General features: G+C 51.5%; 1 protein-coding gene across 3 annotated transcripts in view; it reads left to right on the top strand.

Moving 5' to 3' along the window:
* Positions 1–21,448, top strand: part of MAPK8IP3 (mitogen-activated protein kinase 8 interacting protein 3) — a 45,742-nt gene that overhangs the window by 5,139 nt on the left and 19,155 nt on the right. For 2 of the 3 annotated variants that reach the window (XM_065893165.1, XM_065893164.1), the window contains exons 2-5: positions 10,662–10,782; positions 12,932–13,002; positions 13,265–13,356; positions 18,960–19,101. In XM_065893165.1, the coding sequence (XP_065749237.1) occupies positions 10,662–10,782; positions 12,932–13,002; positions 13,265–13,356; positions 18,960–19,101 (426 nt within the window). Of the gene's footprint in view, positions 1–10,661; positions 10,783–12,931; positions 13,003–13,264; positions 13,357–13,494; positions 13,498–18,959; positions 19,102–21,448 lie in introns of all 3 variants that reach the window. The other variant, XM_065893163.1, reaches the window with a different exon arrangement.

Below are 21,448 nucleotides of genomic sequence, written 5' to 3'. Positions count from 1 at the left end.
ATGTTCCAGGCTTTTGCTCTGTTGAAAGTCAGGGCCCCAGGGGTCATCCTCACAACCTCCCATGTCCAGTGACTCACTAAGTCCTGGCCATTCTTTTGTCTTGATTTTTTTTTTTTTGTACTTTTTGTGCTTCTTTTTTATCTCCTTTGCTACCATCCTGGCTCAAGTCACCACTGTCACGCTGCTCCCCCAGCCACTTTCTCCCCCTCCCAACCCTTCTCCTGTGGCCTGAACTGGTCCGCAGGCAGGTCCCATCTCCCACTCTCTCTTGTTCGGTAATTCAGTCAACCAAGCATCGTGAGGGCCAGGCTTGCTGCCGGGGATGGGTCTGTGCTGCCCTGATGCAGGTGCTCGGATGGGGAGGTCCTGCCACACTGTCAGATGGTGAGAAAATGGCAACGTGGGATGGAGAGCGAAGGGTATGGATGGGGACAGAGGAAGGGATGCTCCCAGGAGGAGACCGCCTTCTCCCGGGGTCCCCAGCACCCGCCCCCCCCCCCCCGCCCCGCATGCCCTGTCCCCTGCCCTTCCATTTCCTTCTGCCCCCTCTGCATGTGCTTTTGCTGCGTACACCTGACTCCCTTGCGTTCTAGCACCGTGACATTCAGATGTGGGTGCTCAAGTGAGTCCCTGTCACCCCAGAGTCCCCACGTGGGGGCTCTTTCCTGGTTAGCCAAGGGGCAGTGTCCTTCTGGTTTTTTCAGCCCCAAGGCTGGTTCTTTTCTCTCTGACACATGTCCCACAGAGATGCCAGCTGCCTGTGTGTGTGCAGGTGAGGAAGGAGGGCGGCCTTTCTCTGCTTCCACGTGCTGCACCGAGCTGTTGGTTCCTGGAGGGCAAGGCCTTTTTCTGTGGTTTTCAGCCATCCATCTGTCCAACACAGCTCTGTGTGAGGACGGAAATTTCTGTTCTGCTGTGTGTCCACACAGGGCCACCGACACTTCACATGTGCCTCATGCAGTTTAGGATGAGTTTTTATTTTTATGTCATTTAAATTAATTTAAGTTTTTTTTTTTAATTATTTATTTATTTATTTATTTTGGCTAGGTTGGGTCTTCGTTGCTGTGCGTGGGCTTTCTCTAGTTGTGGCAAGCTGGGGCTACTCCTCATTGCGGTGCGGGGGCTTCTCATTGCAGTGGCTTTTCTTGTTGTGGAGCATGGGCTCTAGGCACACGGGCTTCAGTAGTTGTGGTTCCCGGGCTCTAGAGCGCAGGCTCAGTAATTGTGGTACACGGGCTTTGTTGCTCCGCGGCGTGTGGGATCTTCCCAGACCAGGGCTTGAACCCGTGTCCCCTGCATTGGCAGGCAGATTCCCAACCACTGCACCACCAGGGAATTCCTTAAATTAAGTTTAAATGCCCACACGTGGCTGTGGCTAAGGTACTGGACAGTGTAGCCGTGGACGGTCTAGCTCAATCACTGTTCTGTAAGGACAGGCAGTAAATGTTTCTTTGACCTGTTACATAACGTCAGGCAAGAAAGGAAGATGCTTAAAAGGTGGGGTGTTTTTCTTCAGTGAACATGTTCCAGAAAGAGGGGAGACCCCAAAGTGTAGTGGGTTTTGAAACAGGAGAATAGAAGAAAATATTGTGAGATGAGGAAAAAGAAAAAAAGCATTGCAGCTATTTAGGAAACAACAGAGAGGTGATGAAATTCTTGAAAGGCTGAGAAGAGGTCTGGAGGGAAATCCCAGCACCTAGAAAGCAGCTAGTGCTTACGGCGCACCATGAAATCTTCGACCATAGGCTTCAGTTCTGTTCTGTTCTTTCTTTGTAACAACTTTGTTGAGGTCAGTGCACTAAGCTGTACGTATTTGAAGTGTGCAATTTGGTGAGTTTTAACACGTCTACACCCGAAAAAACATCCTCACAATCAAGATGATCTCCATCGTCCCCAAAGTTTCCTTGTGGCCCTCAATACTCTCTCCCCGCTTCCCCCATCCCTAGGTAACCACGGTCTGCTTTCTGTCACTGTAGATTGATTTGCATTTTCTAGAACCTTATATAAACTGAATCCTGCAGTGTACACTCTTTTTTTGACTGGCTCCTCTCACACGGCATAATGATTTGAGATTCACCCAGGTTGTTGCCGTTCTTTCATTCATCCGTTCATTGCTCGTGTAGCCTGCTGTGTGGGTGTCCATCCATCTCCTCTGGTGGAGCAGGAGCTCGCCGTCCACACCTGCGCCCTGTTTCTCGGGGCCTTGGGAGGCTCCGGCACAGCCTGTCCTGCATGCAGCTGCACACAGGGAGCCCCGCTGGAAGATGGTCAGGGAAACCAAGCAGTTAGAATCAGTTGGTGGCCGGCTAGCGCTTCGTAAGAAAGCATCCCTGTCACCAGGGTGGGAAAGCCTCGACCCAAGGAAAGGAAATATACACAGACACTTAGAGCCCGCGGAATCATACGTCAGTTACCTTCTTTTGAACGCCTCTCATGGGCAAGAGATTTGGGGAATGCCAAGATCAGTGGAGTGGACCTCCATTGGCGGGGTTTGTGAGACAGAGGTCAGGGCATTTGGATTCTGATTATCTACAGTGGTGGGTTCAAGGTGATGCCTTTTGTTCAAGTTCTCTGGGTGCCCTTCCTTCCACTCAACTTCAGCTTGTGCTCCTGCTCCCTGACCTTCCCACGCTGGCCTCTTACCTCTTCCTTCTCTCAGTGAATCGAACCCAGATCCAGGCGGGATCCCATGGATTCTGCCCAAGCTTGTGGCCTCGGGTCTTCAGTGTACGCTTCTGGGCAGCGAGACCCTGTGTCCACCAAAGGGTGACCATGGGCGTCCTCAGGTCTCTCCTGTTAAATGGAGTGAGAGGGATGTAGAAGCCAGGTGGATTAGGAAGTTGAAGAAATCAGTGTAAACTGCTAAGAATCCTTCAGAGATGGACTTCCCTGGGCGCAGTGGTTAAGAATCTGCCTGCCAGTGCAGGGGATATGGGTTTGAGCCCTGGTCCAGGAAGATCCCACATGCTGTGGAGCAACTAAGTCCATGTGCCACAGTTACTGAGCCTGCGCTCTAGAGCCCGCAAGCCACAACTACTGAGCTCGCGTGCCACAACTACTGAAGCCCTTGCACCTAGAGCCTGTGCCCCACAATAAGAGAAGCCACCACAATGAGATGCCCACGCACTGCAATGAAGAGTAGCCCCTGCTCACCACAACTAGAGAAAGCCCATGTGCAGCAATGAAGACCCAATGCAGCCAAAAATAAATAAATAAATAAATTAAAAAAAAGAATGCTTCAAAGAACACAGTCTAGTTAAGAATAACTTCTCCCAGGGAAATTTCTCCCAGGATGAGGCATTTACAGTTTTCATCTTATCTTCCTTTCTCTTATTTCTCTCCAGAACTAATCATGTCGTATATCATAAATAATATAATAAATGTAATGTATATTTTAAGATACAAAATATATATTAGTATCTAACAAAATACTTAAACATGTAATATATTAAAATATGTATTTTTTACAGACATCTTTCCTATCTTACCAATTCTTTTTTTTTCTTTTTAATATTTATTTTATTTATTTGGTTGCGCTGGGTCTTAGTTGTGGCAGGTGGACTCCTTAGTTGCAGCTCACAGGCTCCTTTGTTGTGGCATGCGAACTCTTAGTTGTGGCCTGCATGTGGGATCTGGTTCCCTGACCAGGGATCGAACCCGGCCCCCCTGCATTTGGAGCGTGGAGTCTTAACTACTGAGCCACCAGGAAAGTCCCTATCTTACCAATTCTTGAAAATCAGTGTGAGTTAAACCAATGCCATTTGTTGGGATTCATCTCAGGCAGATGCTGAACCAGTGGTTCCTTTAACCGAAATGAGGAATCTATGCTTTTTAAAAAATGAATCCAACCTTGTTCTTGGGTTCCTGCATAGTGGCCTGATCTCAGACGTATGTCTAAAACTTGAATGCAGAAATGCCCTTCCCTCCCTCTCTGTCCACCTGCCCACACTGCATTTTAGATGTAAATGGTAACAGTCATAGAATATGGGGAAAAGCTGGGAAAAAAAACCTCTGAGGTTTGAGGTCTCGTGAGTTCAGCACCCCTGTGAGCACCCAGTAAATATTTGATCATGATGGGAGTGACCGACAGGAGCAGGGAATTACCCATCCATAAAGGGCGTCTCCCCTGGGAACAGCCTGTGCCCACCCAGCACCCCAGTGCACCACTCTGCCTAAGATAAAAGACCCAAAAAGAGTGTTTTTCTTTTGGACATTCACTCTACCCCCTCACCGCCAGGAAGGAATTACATGCAAAAGAACAAAATCTTTGATTCCTGTTTTATTTCTAACAATTCAACCAGAATTGAATTATTTCCTATGTGTGACCCTGGCCTAAAGGACATATAAGAGGGAAGGATTGGATTTAATATCTTAATTTACTTTGCCTTTAATTAAAATAGCCTTCAATTATGAAAGTTACCAGAATTCTAATGATTATGTTATAAAATAGTGTTTACCTAGTAATCTCTCTTGCATTCTGGGATTAGGAATGCTGGCTTCTGTTGTCTTAATTTTATATTTGACATGAAAAGTCAGTTTATTTCTTTTTTAAAAAAAAAATTGTTTATTTTTGGCTGCGTTGGATATTCGTTGCTGTGCGCAGGCTTTTTCTAGTTGCAGCAAGCAGGGGCTACTCTTCATTGCAGTGCACGGACTTATTGCAGTGGCTTCTCTTGTTGCAGAGCACGGGCTGTAGGCACACGGGCTCAGTAGTTGTGGCTCACAGGCTCTAGAGCGCAGACTCAGTAGTGTGGCGCGCGGGCTTAGATGCTCCGCGGCATGTGGGATCTTCCCGGACCAGGGCTCAAACCTGTGTCCCCTGCATTGGCAGGCAGATTCCTAACCACTGTGCCACCAGGGAAGTCCCGAAAAAGTCCGTTTATTTCTTAAGTTTGGTTTTATGCATGAGTTAGATAGAATGATCTCATTCCGTGGGATACTGAGAAAAGCTTCCTCTGGTTCCTGGAGTTTTGGAAGTTCCCACACTCTCAGGTTACTTCAGTATGTACCTTGAAATTCACCAAAAAGCAAATTCTGAAAACCAGTTGAATTTAATTTTAAAACAGAGCAATTTGTTAGTAAGAGGGAGGGGTAGAAGTATATCTTAAAAACAAAATCTAAAAAGGGAATCATGGGGGCTTCCTTGGTGGCACAGTGGTTGAGAGTCCACCTGCCAATGCAGGGGACACGGGTTCGTGCCCTGGTCCGGGAGGATCCCACATGCCGTGGACCGGCTAGGCCCGTGAGCCATGGCCGCTGAGCCTGTGCGTCCGGAGCCTGTGCTCCGCAACGGGAGAGGCCACAACAGTGAGAGGCCTGCGTACCGCAAAAAAAAAATAAATAAAGGGAATCATGTAGTAGATTGGTATTTAGCAGTAAGAATCAGGTATTTCCTAGCTCAGTGTTCATGTTAAGACACCTGGTACCTTTTCCTCAATTGTTAGTTGCTCCTCATTGCTCTTCGGGAGGCTCAAAAGATTTGTTGTGAGGTGGCCTTAAACCTCTGTGTGTTATCAGGTGCTAAGTGACATTTTGACTAGACTCGGTTAGACAGATGACAATTCCAGACAAACTCAAATCTGTAGTGCATATAATTGGCGTGTGTACGAGTTTTTCACTTTGGCATGTCTCGGACGTTAGATTCCTTCTGTTTCACAGTCCAGCAACAGGCAGACCCACTCAACCCAAATGCTGTTAAAAATTTTATTCTTCTCATTTCCATTCATACTGGATAAATTGAATTGGACAAATTCAATAGAAGTTGAAAAATGTTTAGCTTTCTTTTGGACGACTTCCTTATAGAGATAACTTACCCTGTCCCCCACCACTGAAAATTCTTGATTCTCTTAAATCTAAAGTAAATGATCTGTAAATAAAAATATTTTCTGCTTCCTTGAAAACATCTATTGAATGTTTTGTGACTCTAACCCAGTTACTAGAGTTCCCTCCTGACACCTCCCCCGCCACAGCTGCCCCCCTTGTTTTGGAGGAGAACTTGTATTTTCCTCACTTATTCATTTAACCACCAACCACAAAGCCCCTGCTTTATTTCATCAACTACTCCTTACCTAGTCCAGGTGATTCTTACTTCATCCCAAGTCTAGCCCCAAGCATTTCCTCATAAAAAGCAATGATTTAAAAAAAAAAAAAAAGCAATGATTAAATATCTGTTTAGTCTTGGCCAGGCACTGGTCCTTCACGTTATTTATCCCTCATAATATTTGATGAAGGTGGCATTGCATCTTCCATTTCAGTTAAACAGTTAGCTTGCATTTCTGTTAACTAAAATTACTGTAATAACGTTGGAAGAGTTTTTTCAGGAGGGGAAGAAAGAGGATGCCTTTTAAGCTGTAGAACAGCATATTGTGTTTGTGATGTTTTCGTGGACTTGTAGCCCCTGAGATGCCCCCTAGTCAGCTCTGTCTGGTTCGATGCTGTCCCTCAAGGTAGCGGGGAAGAGCTGTTCTTCCCCAAATGCCAAGTGCGGTGGTCGCCAACCTGCAGAGCCTGCAGTGTCCCGGTGTCCCAGTGTGTGATCCAGCCCAGCAGGGAAGCTGAGGGCTGGCCCTTTAGTATGCTGGTGGTCCCTTGTGGGTTCCTTGGGGCTTTTTGTTCATCTGGGGAGTTGCTGCCACGTGATTGTGATCGTGATCACTCACACCCCTTGTCTGCAGATGGTTACTGATGACTGACCATTCCCATCACAGGACTGTCCCTTGGCTCCAGGATTCCTTGTGGCCTGGGAACCACAAATGTCCTGTGCATTCATGTCTCCCTGCCACTTGGGGTGCCCTCTGCCTTTGGCCTTGAGGACATACATGTACACAGCTTACCTAGACGTTTTCTCTCTCAGTTAATGTCTCAGTATTTCCTAGGGCTGAAAGGCCTTACAATATCATAACATCAGAGGATTTCTGCATGTCACCTGGTTTGGGGCCAACTTCGTCGGGGATCTCAAAGCATATCAGTTGTTTTATGGCATGACAAAGCTTTTTGGGACTGTCATCTACATTGGATTTTAACAATCACCTATCAGGATAGATTTAGGAACATCTGTCTGACCTTCTTAAGAATCTGGAGGAATTCCCTGGCGGTCCAGTGGTTAAGACTCCACGCTTCCACTGCAGGGGCCATGGGTTTGATCCCTGGTCAGGGAACTAATATCCCACATGCTGCGTGGGGCAGCCAGTCATCTTTCATCTAGAAATCTTTTTAGCTGGCTCTCAGCTATGAAATGCAGGTAATATGATGAAATACCGATGGGAATTCTAGAGAAATGGTGTTAGCACCACAGAACGCTTTGCTTTGTGTAAAACTTTGGTGCTCCAGCTTGGAGGTAGGACAGGGCTCAGTTTACAGAAAGGGAGCATTTTCCATCCTCCAGCCCCAGTCGCCCCATCATTCAGCTCTTCACTGGCTCAAGATGAGCTTTCCATTCAGCCCAAGTCCAGCCCTGAGCATTTTGTCATGAAAAACAGGGACCCTTCCTGAGGACCAGAGAACTGATGCTTTCTGACAGGCAAAATGTTGATTCAAAAAATAAATATATAAGTGATTCAGGATGATTCTCAACTTAATCTAGAACAATTCACAAGTGGGAGTAACCAAGAAAATACTGAAAAGGAAGAGTTAAGAGGGTAAATGTATATCAGCTATTTAAAACATGCTATTACACTACAAGTTTAAAAAAACCTTTGGGGACTTCCCTGGTGGCGCAGTGGTTGAGAATCTGCCTGCCAATGCAGGGGACACGGGTTCGAGCCCTGGTCTGGGAAGATCCCACATGCCGCGGAGCAATTAGGCCCGTGAGCCACAGCTACTGAGCCTGCGCGTCTGGAGCCTGTGCTCCGCAACAAGAGAGGCCACGACAGTGAGAGGCCTGCACACCGCGTTGAAGAGTGGGCCCCGCTCGCCACAATTGAAGAAAGCCCTCGCACAGAAACGAAGACCCAACACAGCCAAAAATAAATAAATAATTTAAAAAAATTTTTTTAAAGTGATAAAAAAAACCTTTGGTTACTGGCTCAGAAATAGACCGAAATATGTCTTAGAAGGTAGCATATCATAAAGGTAGCATTCAGAGCAATGAAGAAAGGGTAAATTATTAAGTAAATGGTGTAGAAGTAAGTAAACTACTGTACACACAGACTACATCCTGGGAAAAGTACTTGCAGCATAGAAGACAAATTCTTGAATGGGTCTAATAAGTCCTTACAAATTGTTAAGAAAAATAACCTGTAGTAGAAAATCGGACAAAGGGCATAATGAGCTGTTAGATGTAGTGTATATGACTAATGAATTTATTCAGTCTCACTAGTAATCTTAACTGAAAATTAAGACAGTTATGCTCTGCCGTTTTCCCACCTGTCGGGTTGGCAGCGCAGAGGCCATGGGGGCTCCGGGAAGGGCACCACCCGACCTGGGGGGTGTGGGCTGGGGTGCCTGTCTGGCCTGGGGAGCAGGATGCCACTGGGCAGATACACAAGTAGTAACAATAATAACGGACGTTTTAAAGCAGCCTGAAAGTCCAACAGGAGGCGATCAGTTGAGTAAACTATGCTCTGCAGACACACACCGACAGGGGAACACACAACTGTTAGAAGTAGGAGCGGCAGAGCACAGTTCTCAGTGTGGAGAGACATTTCCAGTGTAAACGAATGAATAAGTCAGGTCAAGATACCGTGTACAAAATGATGGCACATCCGCTCCACACACTTACACACATGTCTGGAAGAATGTCACCCAATTTTAACTGACCCTCTCTGGTTGGTAGAATTATGGTTTTGTTGTTGTTGTTGTTTCTTAACCATTGATAGCATGGCAGAATTATGGTTTTTTAAAAGTATTATTTTCACTTAACACTCTCTTCTGGTTTTTCTACAAAAGAATATGTTTATATCATTCTTTTAATTTTTTTTAAGTAATAGGAATTAAAATTACCCAAGTTAAATAATTTCTTTACCAGCCAATTAATAGCAGTTGTTTATTCTTCATATGCTGGTCATGGCCACAGTCATTCAAAACTGCTTATTTTAAATTTTTGTGTCTCTGCACCATTTGTGTGCATTTTCCTGGCAATGAGGCGGGTGTTCTTCATTTTAGTTAAGTTGTGAGTGATGTCATCAATACAGATTTTCTTTCTGATGCACCCCTGCCCGCCCCCGACCCGGGTGTTTTTGCCCTCTGTCACTGCACTGGGTGAGTCATCCTTTGGGCAGGAGCCCCAGTGCTTTTCAGCACAAAGACCTCTGAGAAGCCGCTGTAGGAAGAAGCGTCTCTGGGGCCCAGAGTTGGGGTGGGGGACTGGGTGCAGTTTTTACGGGAAATACAGCTATGGCCACCACGAACTCATTGCCTCTCCCAGACACCCAAAACCTGGAACCAACAGCCCGTTTTATATTCCCATCTTCTGCGACACTGTTAGTGTCTTAAGAACCCAGCTGACATTTATGCTTCCTACAAGTGAAATTTCTAATATTTCCATTTTGTACGCCGTAAAATCAAGGTGTTAACAGCTCCCATCAGGGTTGTTGCAGGGCTGTGGCCTTCAGGCCATCACCTAGCCGAGGGGGGGGGCGCGGTTTGCTGCCCAGTGCCCATCCCCCCAGACCCTGCCTTTACCCTGGGCTGTCAGTGTTAACCTAGGTCTCCTCCTAAGAACATTTAGGATTTTCTTTTATTTTACAAAGTGCTTTCTTTTCACTTGATTCGATAGTAATTTTGCTCAGAAACTTAGCATATAAAGTGCAGATTCCAAATCTAAGCCAACAACCCCCCATCTTGTTTTTAAAAGAATCAGAACAGTACTATGCATTGCCGGTTATTCCACGAAGGATGGCTTCCTGAACTGAGCAGTGACTGAGATACAGGTTAAGAGGAAAGTACACCTGGCCTCTTTATTTATTTTTATTTTTGAAAATTAGAGACTTTTTTTTTTTAATTTATTTTTGGCTGCATTGGGTTTTTGTTGCGCGCGGGCTTTCTCTAGTTGCAGCGAGTGGGGGCTACTCTTTGTTGTGGTGCATGGGCTTCTCGTTGCGGTGGCTTCTCTTGTTGTGGAGCATGGGCTCTAGGCGTGCGGGCTTCAGTACTTGTGGCACGCAGGCTCAGTAGTTGTGGCTCGCGGGCTCTAGAGCGCAGGCTCAGTAGTTGTGGTGCACAGGCTTAGTTGCTCTGCGGCATGTGGGATCTTCCCAGACCAGGGATCAAACCCATGTCCCCTGCATTGGCAGGCAGATTCTTAACCACTGCGCCACCAGGGAAGTCCACACCTGGGCTCTTTTAGATGTGCAGTGTTGAGAGGAATAATATTACTCCATTGCCTAAGGACCAGCTACATAATTTGTGGGGCTCAGTGCAAAACTGGAAACGGGGGCCCCTTGTTCAAAAACTATTAAGAATTTCAAGATTAAAGCCAGCGTGTGTAGGCTTTTCCAACTTCAGGGCCCCGGGTGACTGGCGGATAGCTGGTTAGAAGGCTGTGGTATCTACTGTTGGGAAGCTCTCCACAGGGCTGTGGCAGGTGGTAGGCGGGAAGAGAAGCCGGCCCTGGGGTGCAGAAACCACATTCTGGGCCTGAGTGTGAGCCCTTCTGAGGGGCTGCTGTCATCTGGCCGTCCCACATTCATGACGCCTGCTGTTTTTCTTCCTTGCACGTATAGAAATTTATTGAGTTTGAAGATGCCTTGGAACAAGAGAAGAAAGAGCTACAAACCCAGGTGGAACACTACGACTTTCAGACCCGCCAGCTGGAACTGAAGGCCAAAAACTATGCAGATCAGAGTAAGTCTCTAGCCCGGAGAGATGAAATTGCATTTTGAATGCATTTGTTGTTCTCAGACCCATCCAGCTGGGAGGGATGTTGAGAGCCTTTGATAAAAAGAGAGTGAGAAAACCCAAGGAGAGCCTTATCTTACTTTCATTGTGATTCCCTCAATAATTTGTTTTCTATCTTTACACCGCTCTGTATTTCTGTAAATGGCCTCAAATCCTTTGTGGAAATAAATAAAATTTATAAATAAGGCCCCTCTGATGACAGAGCACTTTTGCTTAGTGTTGCAGTCTGACCCAAAATTCACAGGTCTGTGAACTTTGTGTGACCCTTTAGGACAGAGCTCCTGGCTGCTATCTGGGGCTCCTGTCTGTGAGCCGCTTGAGGAGCGGGTGCTCTTTTGTGACCTGAAAGTTGGGCCCAACAATGGTTCCCCTGTAATGACAGTTCCTAGGGGGCACTCATGGCCGACCAGGGTGCCTATGGGAACACCCTGTCCCTTTACAAGGAGAGACGAGGAAAGGGTTTTGTGTTGTTTTGTTTTTTGGTTTTTTTTAAATAAGAACTATTATTTTACCTTTAGAAGTCTTTGTTTAAACTATACTCTCAAAGTTATAACGACCCTGTAATTTCAGTTTTCTGTAATTAGTGGTTTTGATGGTTGAGACCTAGTTTGCTGCTTTACCTCATTACCTTGGATAACAGGTGCCTTCGTTCCTCTGGAAAGTTAAGATCATATCAAAAAAAAAAAAAAAAAAAGAGGGACTTCCCTAGTGGTGCAGTGGTTATGAATCCACCTGCCAATTCAGGTGACGGGTTCGAGCCCTGGTCTGGGGAGATCCCACATGCCACAGAACAACTAAGCCCGTGCACCACAACTACTGAGCCTGTGCTCTAGAGCCCACAAGCCACAATTACTGAGCCTGCGTGCCACAACTACTGAAGCCCGCTCACCTAGAGCCCATGCTCCCAACAAGAGAAGCCACCACAATGAGAAGCCTGCGCACTGCAACGAAGAGTAGCCCCCACTTGCTGCAACTAGAGAAAGCCTGCTTGCAGCAACGAAGACCCAACGCAGCCAAAAATAAAATTTAATTAATTAATTAAAAAAACAAAATGGTTTGATGGTTGGGTCTATCCGTATCCCAAACCAAGACTGGAAACCCATTTTGCTAAAGCCAATACCCCCCGGGTGTTGTAGGTGAGCACAGCTAGTGGCAACACACACACACACAAACACGCTAGTCTTTGTGGAGCAGAGGCAAACCGAAAGGCCCATTTTAGTTTTGCATAGATCCACCCTTTCTATAACTACACAGAATCCTTAATATTCCCTTTGCTTAGAATAGTTTTCATGTGAAACCTTTTCATCTTTTCTTAGAAGGAAAACATGTAAACTCCAAGGTACAGTCTGAAGTTTTCCATTTGGTCAGCATCAGGGGCAAGGACTGAGGAGAGGGGAGAACAAGGCTGCTGTGTGTCCTGTCTCGCTCTGTGCAGAGTTCAACAAAACTGACATTGGAACAAAGGGCCACAGACGCAAGGTGTCTGAGGCCCGCGGCATGCTGGCTCCGTGGCTTGGCTGTCCAGTTAGTCCGTGGCACTCAGGTGCTTCCCTGTGCCTCTTGGTCAGAGCACACGTGGTGGGGACCATCCTGGGTGTCACAGGGGTGACACAGCTGCCAGCCCAGAGGTGGCACGATCGTGACTTGGTCCTTCCAGCCCCTGGTCCGTGTGAGGGACACCTGTGTGTTCCATCCTGTGTTCAGATATTCTTCTCTTTAGTGTGTCTCAGAGGCCGCTTACTTCCGAATTCTGCCTCTGTCCACAAGCCACCTGCTCGTTCCTTGTCTACATGTGACACAACGTGACTTAGACATAGAGAGTAAGGCTTGTGTGAGTTTCACCCAGCTCTGCCTCTCTGTAGCAGGATTGAATAGCCTCAGATAACCGCACACACGGTGATGCACCCAGACCCGGGCCCATCAGAACCGCCTGCTAGGGTCCCCAGGGTGTTTTGCGCTGATGAGGCCACCTCTGAGCTCAGGGTCCAGGCAGGGTTTGTCTGGAATACTCTGTCCCCCAGCAGTCAAGTCCAGAGAAGTACGTGCCCTGGAGAAGCGGGCTGTGCAGTTGACAAACATTGGTTGTGTTTTCTAGTTTCCCGGCTGGAGGAGCGGGAGTCGGAGATGAAGAAGGAGTACAATGCCCTGCACCAGCGGCACACAGAGGTGGGTGTCCCCGCCACGGGGCCAGGGCCACGAGGAAGTGGTAAAGCCCCACACGTGGGGTTGGCTGCCGACCTTGGCTGCCTTTTCATTCCCTGGGGTTCACCTGCTGAACCTGAAAGCCCTGGGCCTCATGTGGCCAGACTCCCTTCCCTGAACTCTGCCTTCATCTCTGTCCGAGCCCAGTGGGGGTGAAAGTGGCACAGGCTAGAGGGGGTGGACCTCGTGGGCAGGGAGCATTCACTTGGATGTGTCCTCTTCACAGATGATCCAGACCTACGTGGAGCACATCGAGAGGTCCAAGATGCAGCAGGTCGGGGGGAACAGCCAGACCGAGAGCACCCTGCCGGGGAGGAGGTAGGGCGGGAAGCCGGGTGCCAGAGCTTGGTGCCCTCCCCCAAGAGGAGCCGTGGCCCCCACCCCCGACTCAGGGAGAGGGGTGTCCGGTCGGAGTGTGTTGCTTGAGCCGGGGTGTGTGCAGAGTTCGGCACCAAGCAGGTGAGGGGCTGGGGTGGGCCTGCTGCAGGCCCGCAGGCCGTCACAGAGACCCAGGGAAAACCATGTAGTCCATCCTAATACCTGCAAATTCTGTGTTTCTGAATTCGCCTACTCTGTAAAATTTATTTGTAGCCTCAAAATCACCACTCACGGCACTTTCGCAGATGTGCGCAGAGCAGTGAAAAATTTGAGTCACCCAGTGCACAGGGTACCAGCTGAGGTGGTGCCAGGCAACGCTCCACCTCCTGCAGAGATGCCCAGGGATGGGGGCGGCGGGTGGCGCAGTGTCCTGCAAGATGCTGGGGTCCAGGGGCCAGTCAGTGGGGTCTGGATGGAGCCCATCTCTGGCCCCTGTCCTCTAAGACATGTTAAATACTTCTAGCACCTCGTTTTCTGTTTTGTAAAATAAAGGAAACAGTGTACCAGGATGAGTGAGGAATGGAGATTCTAATCTGTGTGAGATGTGTACCTACCTATGTACATGTTTCTTCTACAAGCAAACGTGTTTGCGGTGACTTTGTAGAATACAACCAGCTCGAATTGCGAGAATCGACTCTAGGTGGTGGGGGAGGCCTGCACACCTCGGTGACCAGCAGACACAGTCACACCCCGCCATGCTGGTTTTATTCGGGGAGCAGAGAGAAGCCTGCAGAGGCCAGGTTCCTGCTTCATCTTCATTCAGGATAAAACCACACCTCAGTACCCCAGGAGCAGATTGTCAGAGATCTTCTCCAGGGTGTTACCATGGGAGGCCATGGCTCCATCAGGCTGGAGGAGGGAGAAGGTGCCTGAGGCTGGAACCCCAGGCCCAATGGATGGAGCTCGCCGTTCGTTCCTCTGCAGCTGTGGCCCCTTGTTCCTGCAGCGAACACCGGAAGCCCCAGGTCTGGTCACGAAAAAGCTCTATTTTCTCTGCACCTGTCTCCTTGATGGGTGATGTCTGCAAACAAGGAGATTCAGGCCCTTCCATTCTGGGCATCGTCAGCTACTCACTGGGCCATGGTGGGCGAAGCTGTTGAGTCTTCCAATTTGAAGACGGAAAGTGTAATATGTCAGCAGAGGCCTAGCAGGGCCTAGGAAGAGCAGTCATCCAGGGGACCACTGGCATGTTTTTAGACAGTCTCGCCGCTTCTCGTGGGGAGTAGGGGATACAGCCGTTGTGGATGCTTTCTTTCTGTAAATGTGTGTGCCCCAGGAAAGGATATCAGGGGGTCATTAGCTGACCCCCCTGGCTCTGTGAGAATTAAGTGAGGGATTGTGTATCAAAGAGTGTGTTAAACTACAAAACCCTTTGCAGATATTGTTTCTGGGTCAGTTTTATCTGAAGGTAGGAAATACCCATCTCCAAGCCACCGTTTCCCGACACACTATGAAAGCCTCACTCCTGGCCCTTAGAAGTCACTGAGGGAATTTCCAAGGAACTGCACCAAATGCCAACCTGGAATCGGGAGCTCCTCGTGTTGTTTTGGGGCTGCAGAGGCTGGCTGTTCGGGCATTACCTAGAGTTTGGGCTCTGGCCCAGATTCCTGCCCAGCCTTGTGTCCCCATCTGATCCTCCTCCGGGTGTCCCCGAGGCCAGGGTGCACTTGGCTGTGTGTCCATCCTCTCCAGGCCCTGGACACTCTCTGCTAAGACACCTTCCTGAGCCCCACGGGGGTAGAGATGCCTGCCAGCAGGAAGGAGGAGCCTGGGGCTGTCAGCTGCGACCCTCCTGTGCCTTGGCAGTGAAGAGGCGCCTTCCTGTGTGTGTGTGTGTTGCGGGGCGGTGGCCGGAGCAGAGCTTGTTTGGGAAGCAGAGAGGCAGGGCTGCGTTTGGGCTGCCTCCATTGCTCTGCCAGCTGGCTGGAGACATTTAACCTCACTGTGGCGCACGAAATCGCTTGCCCCATGCTTGCTGCCACAGTGTATGAGACTCTGGGCTCCTGCTGGCCCTGTAGCCGCCCTTGCCCCGCCAGCCTGGACACTGGGCTGTGATGGAGATGTTCCCAGGGCCCACCGTGCGTCTCTGACGGTCCTGGGCCCACTTTCAGATGAATGGATGTGGATGGCAGCCATGCCTCCCATGTCCAGCGGGCACGCTGGTGGAAGGAGAGAAAGCACAGGCCTTCTCTCACTGCGCTGGGCGTTGGCCTCTGTAGGGCTCAGAGATTGCAGACATCCCACTGTGGCCTGTGCTGCTGCAGCAGATGAAGGGGAAGGCCCTGTTCTGCCCTCCTGGCCTGCTCTTCTCTGGGGTGTACCCCTCCAGCCACAACTCTGTATCCTTTGGGGACAGATGTGTGTCTGCCCATCTTAGTTTAGAATCTCCGGCTCCCCGAGGAGGCTCGTCCTTAGTACTGGGGAGCTGCTGGCCACTGCTGAGCCCAGATAGGCACAGTTTTCCTTCAGTCCTGGCTTGGTTTTGTGAATCTTTGTGTCTTTAGAATAAAACCGGTGGTGAGGGCTTCCATGGTGGCGCAGTGGTTAAGAATCCGCTTGCCAATGCAGGGGACACGGTTTCGAGCCCTGGTCTGGGAAGATCCCACATGCTGTGGAGCAACTAAGCCCGTGTGCCACAACTACTGAGCCTGTACTCTAGAGCCCGTGATTCACAACTTCTGAGCCTGCGTGCCACAACTACTGAAGCCTGTGCACCTAGAGCCCATGCTCCACAGCAAGAGAAGCCACCACAATGGGAGGCCTGTGTACCGCAGCGAAGAGTAGGGCCTGCTCACCGCAGCTAGAGAAAGCCCACACATAGCAACAAAGACCCAACACAGCCAAAAATAAATAAATTAAATAAATAAATTAAAACAAAACAAAACTGGTGGTGAGCGTGCGTGGGCCCGTGAACATGGCGTATGCAATCGTGTGCCCTGTCACTGCACATGCGAGTGCCTGCGTGTGCCAGGAGCATCGTGGGGAGGATGCTCACCCACTGCCCGGGGCTGAGTGGGCGCACCCTGCCGTCCAAGCCAAGGGAGGGTGTGTCTGTGTGCCCTGTGTCCATCTGCGTAGGATCTGCGTGTTCCACATCTGTCTGTCTCCATGGGGGCCCTCCCTCTCCATGTGCGCACACGTGCCCCCAGAGCCCCCAACCTTCCCTCTCTAATGTTGCCTTCTTGTCTTGCCCTCTGTGCTGTCCCCGCTGTGTGCTGGCCCTCGTCTATCACTGCCTTGCAGTCCTCGCCAGTCGTGGAGGAGAAGGTAAAGGCTGCAGCTGTCCCTGGGCCTCGGGTTGGGGGAGCTCGGATGGCTGCCGGAATCATACAGATTGGAGGCTCTGGACTTGGCATTGACAGGGCCTGCTGCTGAGGAGAGGCAGGCGGGTCCCAGGCCCCAAGGCAGCAGGCCTGAAGCAGGTAGCAGTGCAGGCCCCACTAGCAAACGTCCACCTGGCCTGCGGGTCGGGCCGCATGTCTGCACCCCCAGGAGGTGGCGGGCAGGGGTGGAGACCCTGCGCCTGGTGTTAGGCAGCCCAGCTCAGTCACTTAGGACCCAGAGCCAGTGGTGTGACCTCTGCGAGCAGTGTGACGCCCTCGGGCTATAGCCTCTGAAGTGGACGAGCATTGGCGTTTCCCGTGGGAGCTGCAGGGCTATAACAAGAGGACATGGTGGGTAAGCCTTGGATGGGCTCTGGCCGGCAGTCAGCAGCACCCAGCGAATGCTCTTGAGGCTTGCGGTTGCGGGGAGCAGCGGAGAGGACGCGGGACTCGATCCTCGTGAGGATTTCCATCGGGGAGTGCGGCCTGGCTGTCTGTTGACGCATAGAGTCGTGGAGGCGGGCGATGGATATGGGCTCCCATCCTGGGGGGCAGGTGGCCCCACCCTGCCCTGCCGTCATGTTACCCTGTGGTATCTGGTGACAGCCTGGGCCGAGGAACCCCTTATGTGCGTCCCCCACCGAGGTCAGAGCTGGGCCCCAGGAGAGGCACCCCCATATGGGCACTGGGAGCCCAGTGGAGGAGCAGTGGTGGAGGAGGGGCTGGGAGCCCTGAAGGAGCAGCCCACGGAGCAGTGGCTGCCTTCCCGGACGCTGAGGGCCTGGGGGCTGTGGTCAGAGAACAGCCTGGCGAGGACTGAGCACGGGCTGCTGAGCTTGGGATGGATCTGCAGACCCAGAGCTTTCTAATTTGACGTCTGAGCTCTTAACCAAGAAAGTGTCATCTGTCATGGGGGACAACGGCTGCATGAGGCACTTGAGGTCGTCAGCAGGAAACCGCCTTCCTGAGTGGCCGAGGCCCCTGTCCGGCCCTGCAGGCCTCCTCTGGCCCTGTCCCTCCCGCAGCTTAGCCCCCAGAGGCACAGCCAGGTCCCAACAGGTCTGGAGACCCTGCTCTGCGGGAGGCAGTGTCTTCCTGAACAGAACAGACCAACAGCTCGAGCAGCTTGGAGGGGCTTCCAGATTCAGAGTTCTCCTCCTGCTCCACCCCAGCCCCGCCGCCCTGGAGCCGTTGGGGCACCCCCAGAGAGACATCCTTCCCAGAGTCGTGCCTCAGGCAGCTGCCCGCCAGCCATAGGAAGTTCTGGTCATGGCGGCCGCTCCGCTTCCCTGTCCATCACCTGCATCCTCCAGGCACTGTGAGGAAGCCACCATCCTCCCTCCAGGACAGCCCAGCCTCTGGACCCAGCTCCGTGGGACCCCTGAGGAAGCCTTGCCACCCCTCCCACCTCAGCCCCTGTGTGTCAGGGATTCGGATGCTTGGCCTGAACAGCTCTGAGCAGCATGGAATCCATGCAGCCACCGACAGGCTCTGGGGCGCCATGTGTCTGCCCTGGGCCTGGGCTCCGTTCCCTCGCCGCTAACAGCCCGCGGGGCGTATCCCAGGGACTGAGCCCACGGCAGGCGGCTTTGAGCATCAGTCCAGCCCACTGGACATTCTCAGTTGGCTAGCATAGCTTTTTAAGGCGCCTCTGTGGTGTCAGGGCTCCGTGATGGGGGGAACTGCTTGGAGCAAGAGAAAAGCGCCCCATGAGAAACTCCGTACCCAGGTCTCCTGAAAACAGTGATGTGGTGTTGGGGGAGGACGAGGAACAAAGAACAGGGGAGAAAGGGTTGACTCGTCCTGGCTGGCTCCAGGAGGCAGAAGTAGGGCCAAGGAGGAACCAGGCAATGCTGCCTGTGATGCCAAAGGGCCTATCACAGGCACTGCTGTGCAGGTGTCTGTTTACAATGGAAATAAATAAAACTGATAAATGACAGTGTAACGGAGGGGAAATGTTCTATGGGATCACAGCGGAGTGGCGATGCCCTGAGCGGGTGAACACGCTGATTAGTGCGGCTGCAGGTCAGAGGGGTCTGAGGTCCTGTGTGCCTGGCCACCCAGAAGGTCACGCCCTTCCCTACAGCCCGTGGTCAGGGGTGTCTTTCAGAGCAGCTCCAGCTGCAGAATAAGCATCTGCATGTCCAGAAAGAGTTTGCAGCCCTGTTTCAGGAGCCACTGTCTAATCCCCCCTCTCCTTCTCTCCCCACATTTCAACAGGAAGGAGCGTCCCACCTCCCTGAGCGTCTTCCCCCTGACCGACGGTATGGTACGTGCACAGATGGGGGGCAAGCTCATGCCTGCGGGGGACCACTGGCACCTGAGTGACCTCGGCCAGCTGCAGCTCAGCTCCACCTACCAGGTTTTGTAGCCGTGCTGTGGAGTGAGGGCTCCCCGTTGCCCCACATTCTTTCAGGAGGGTGTGGCCGCAGCCGGGACTCTTGGCTGCTCGGGGACCTGCCTACAGCCAGGGCGTGCCCATTGGACAGGGGGGACCTTCCTACAGCCAGGGCGTGCCCATCGGGCAGGGCTGAGCGTAGTGACCATCCCGGAACATAACCCAGAGCCTCGCAACCAGACTGGGCTTCACCCCACACTTGTCCTTCTAGCATCTGAGGTTTGCACTCCAACCAGGAGAAAGTCAAAGGCCAGGGGTCAGCTTCTCTTCTTTGGGCTGTTCTTACCGGCCTACCCGTGCTAACCACCTGAGTTTGAGAAGGAAGACGTCTCGGGTGTGCTCAGCTCAGCAGTGAGAGCACCCACCCTCCATCCCCAGCACTGGGGCCCTGGGAAGGCCAAGGGCAGGCACTTGTGCAGGGCCCCTGGGCACTTGCTGCCGGTCTTGGTCTGTGAGCTCAGCCCATCTGGTGAAGGCAGGCTGTGGCAGGACGGAACGCGGGCCCCATTGCTCGTTGAAGAGACCAGACCCTCGCCCTGGGTCTGGTGATTCCCCACTGAGGCCATCAGAGGATACCCTCTGGGCCGGGTCGAGCAGTTGATGTGGGCCCAGGCTTCCCCACAGCGTCCTTCCCGCCGCGACTCATTGCCGGCTGTCCTCCTGCCTCGCAGTGTCCAGCTGGGCTGCAGGAGGTCACCACAAGCTGCCAGCTGTGTCGGAAAGCGACCCCACTCACCCTGCGTCTGTTCCGCAGAGTGAGCACACCTCGTGCCCGCCAGCCACTGGCTCTCCTGCCAGCAAGTGGACTCCAGGCAGAAGGGGCGGGGCCCACAGCTGGCGTGTACCCCCAAGCCCCTGCGGGGGCGTTGAGCCTCAGAAAGCTGGGAGGCTGGGGTCTCCAGACGGCCCCTTGGGCTAGCCTGTGTTCTCATGCGTCTCTCTTTCTCCTGCGTCGTCTGAAATCGTTCTCTCTTAATAAATTATAGTCCTTTATGTTTTCGTTCATAGGTGTGTTTTGTTTGATTTTTTTTAATAATTACTTTTAAGTTCTTTTTATTTTATGCTCTAGGTTTTCAAGTTTTTCTAATTTTTTAATTTGTTTTGTTGTTTTTGTTTTGTTTTTTGTTTTTATGTACTGTATTTTCAGTGTTTTAACCAAACAGTTGTGGCTCCTCATGGGAGGCATGGCCGCTGGGATGTGGGTTCTTTGCATTTGGAGGTCACTGCTGCACGTTGGTGTTAGAGGTTGGCAGGTTTCTTTAGGTAAGTGGTGGCCAGGGGGAGTGTCCTGTGGGTAAGTGGTGGCCTGCAGGCGACAGACAGCTAGGGGAGTAGGGGGAGGCCTGGTTATGCCGCAGAATTACCCACGGTGACTACCAGAGTCAGGAGGCCCACGGAAACAGTGTTCAAATCACGGACAGGTGGGGAGCATGGCCATTGTGTCAGGTGGTCTGACAGTGTGTGCTTCCGTGAGGCATGGGCTCATGTGCCCGGCCGTCTTTGTGGAAGTCCCTGTGCATCAGCCTGGAGCATAGCCCTCCTCAGGTACCACTCTCCTCGGAACCCTCCCTGTGGGAGAGCACTCAGGCCTCCACCACAGAGGTGTGCAGTGTGCACGGTGCTGTGAAAAGGAAAGGGTTTTTTCTTTACAAATTGGCCCTGAGCTGCAGAACCCAAACCCAAACCAAAAATGTTTGCAGGGGGCGCTTCTGACCACAGCTCATCAGCAACCCGGATGAGTGTTGTTGGCTATGGGGGCCATCCTGTTCCCTGTGGGGTGTTGTGGGCACCTTGCCTCCACCCATCCCCAGCTCTGGTCACCACAAGTGTCTCCAGACATCACCAAGTGTCCCTCAGGGACACAGCTGCTGGGATGGGAGCCCTGTCGAGAGGAGAATGAGGATGTGAGGTTCCGGGTAGAAGAGTCTCAGCCCAGGGAGAGGCGGCGCCTGGCGGGGACCAGGCTGCTCGGGAAAAGGCAGATCCTACAAGGCTCCCAAACCACTCTGACTCCTAGTCACCTGGAGGTGGCCATGGGAGCACGGTCAGCCCTTCCTAGTTAAAGGTGGGGGTAGGTTGGTCCCAGCATCCATCCAGCTTCACAGAGAAGGCCGACACCCCGTCATCAGCTCTTCTTGTAAGAAAGTTCTCCTGAAAGGGTGTCCTCTGAGGAAACCATGTGATCTGGCGCCGATGGGAACATGTACCCAGAGTGGCCTCTCAGTGCTGCCCCCCTCCGCCCCCATTGGCCTCAGCCCCTCCTGAGGCCATGCCCCTTCTCGGCACCAGGCAAGAAAGAGGCTGCGGGGGC

Source organism: Phocoena phocoena, chromosome 15 (assembly GCF_963924675.1).
Source record: "Phocoena phocoena chromosome 15, mPhoPho1.1, whole genome shotgun sequence".
Taxonomy (NCBI): Eukaryota; Metazoa; Chordata; class Mammalia; order Artiodactyla; family Phocoenidae; genus Phocoena; species Phocoena phocoena.
This window is presented reverse-complemented; position numbering and strand designations above follow the sequence as displayed.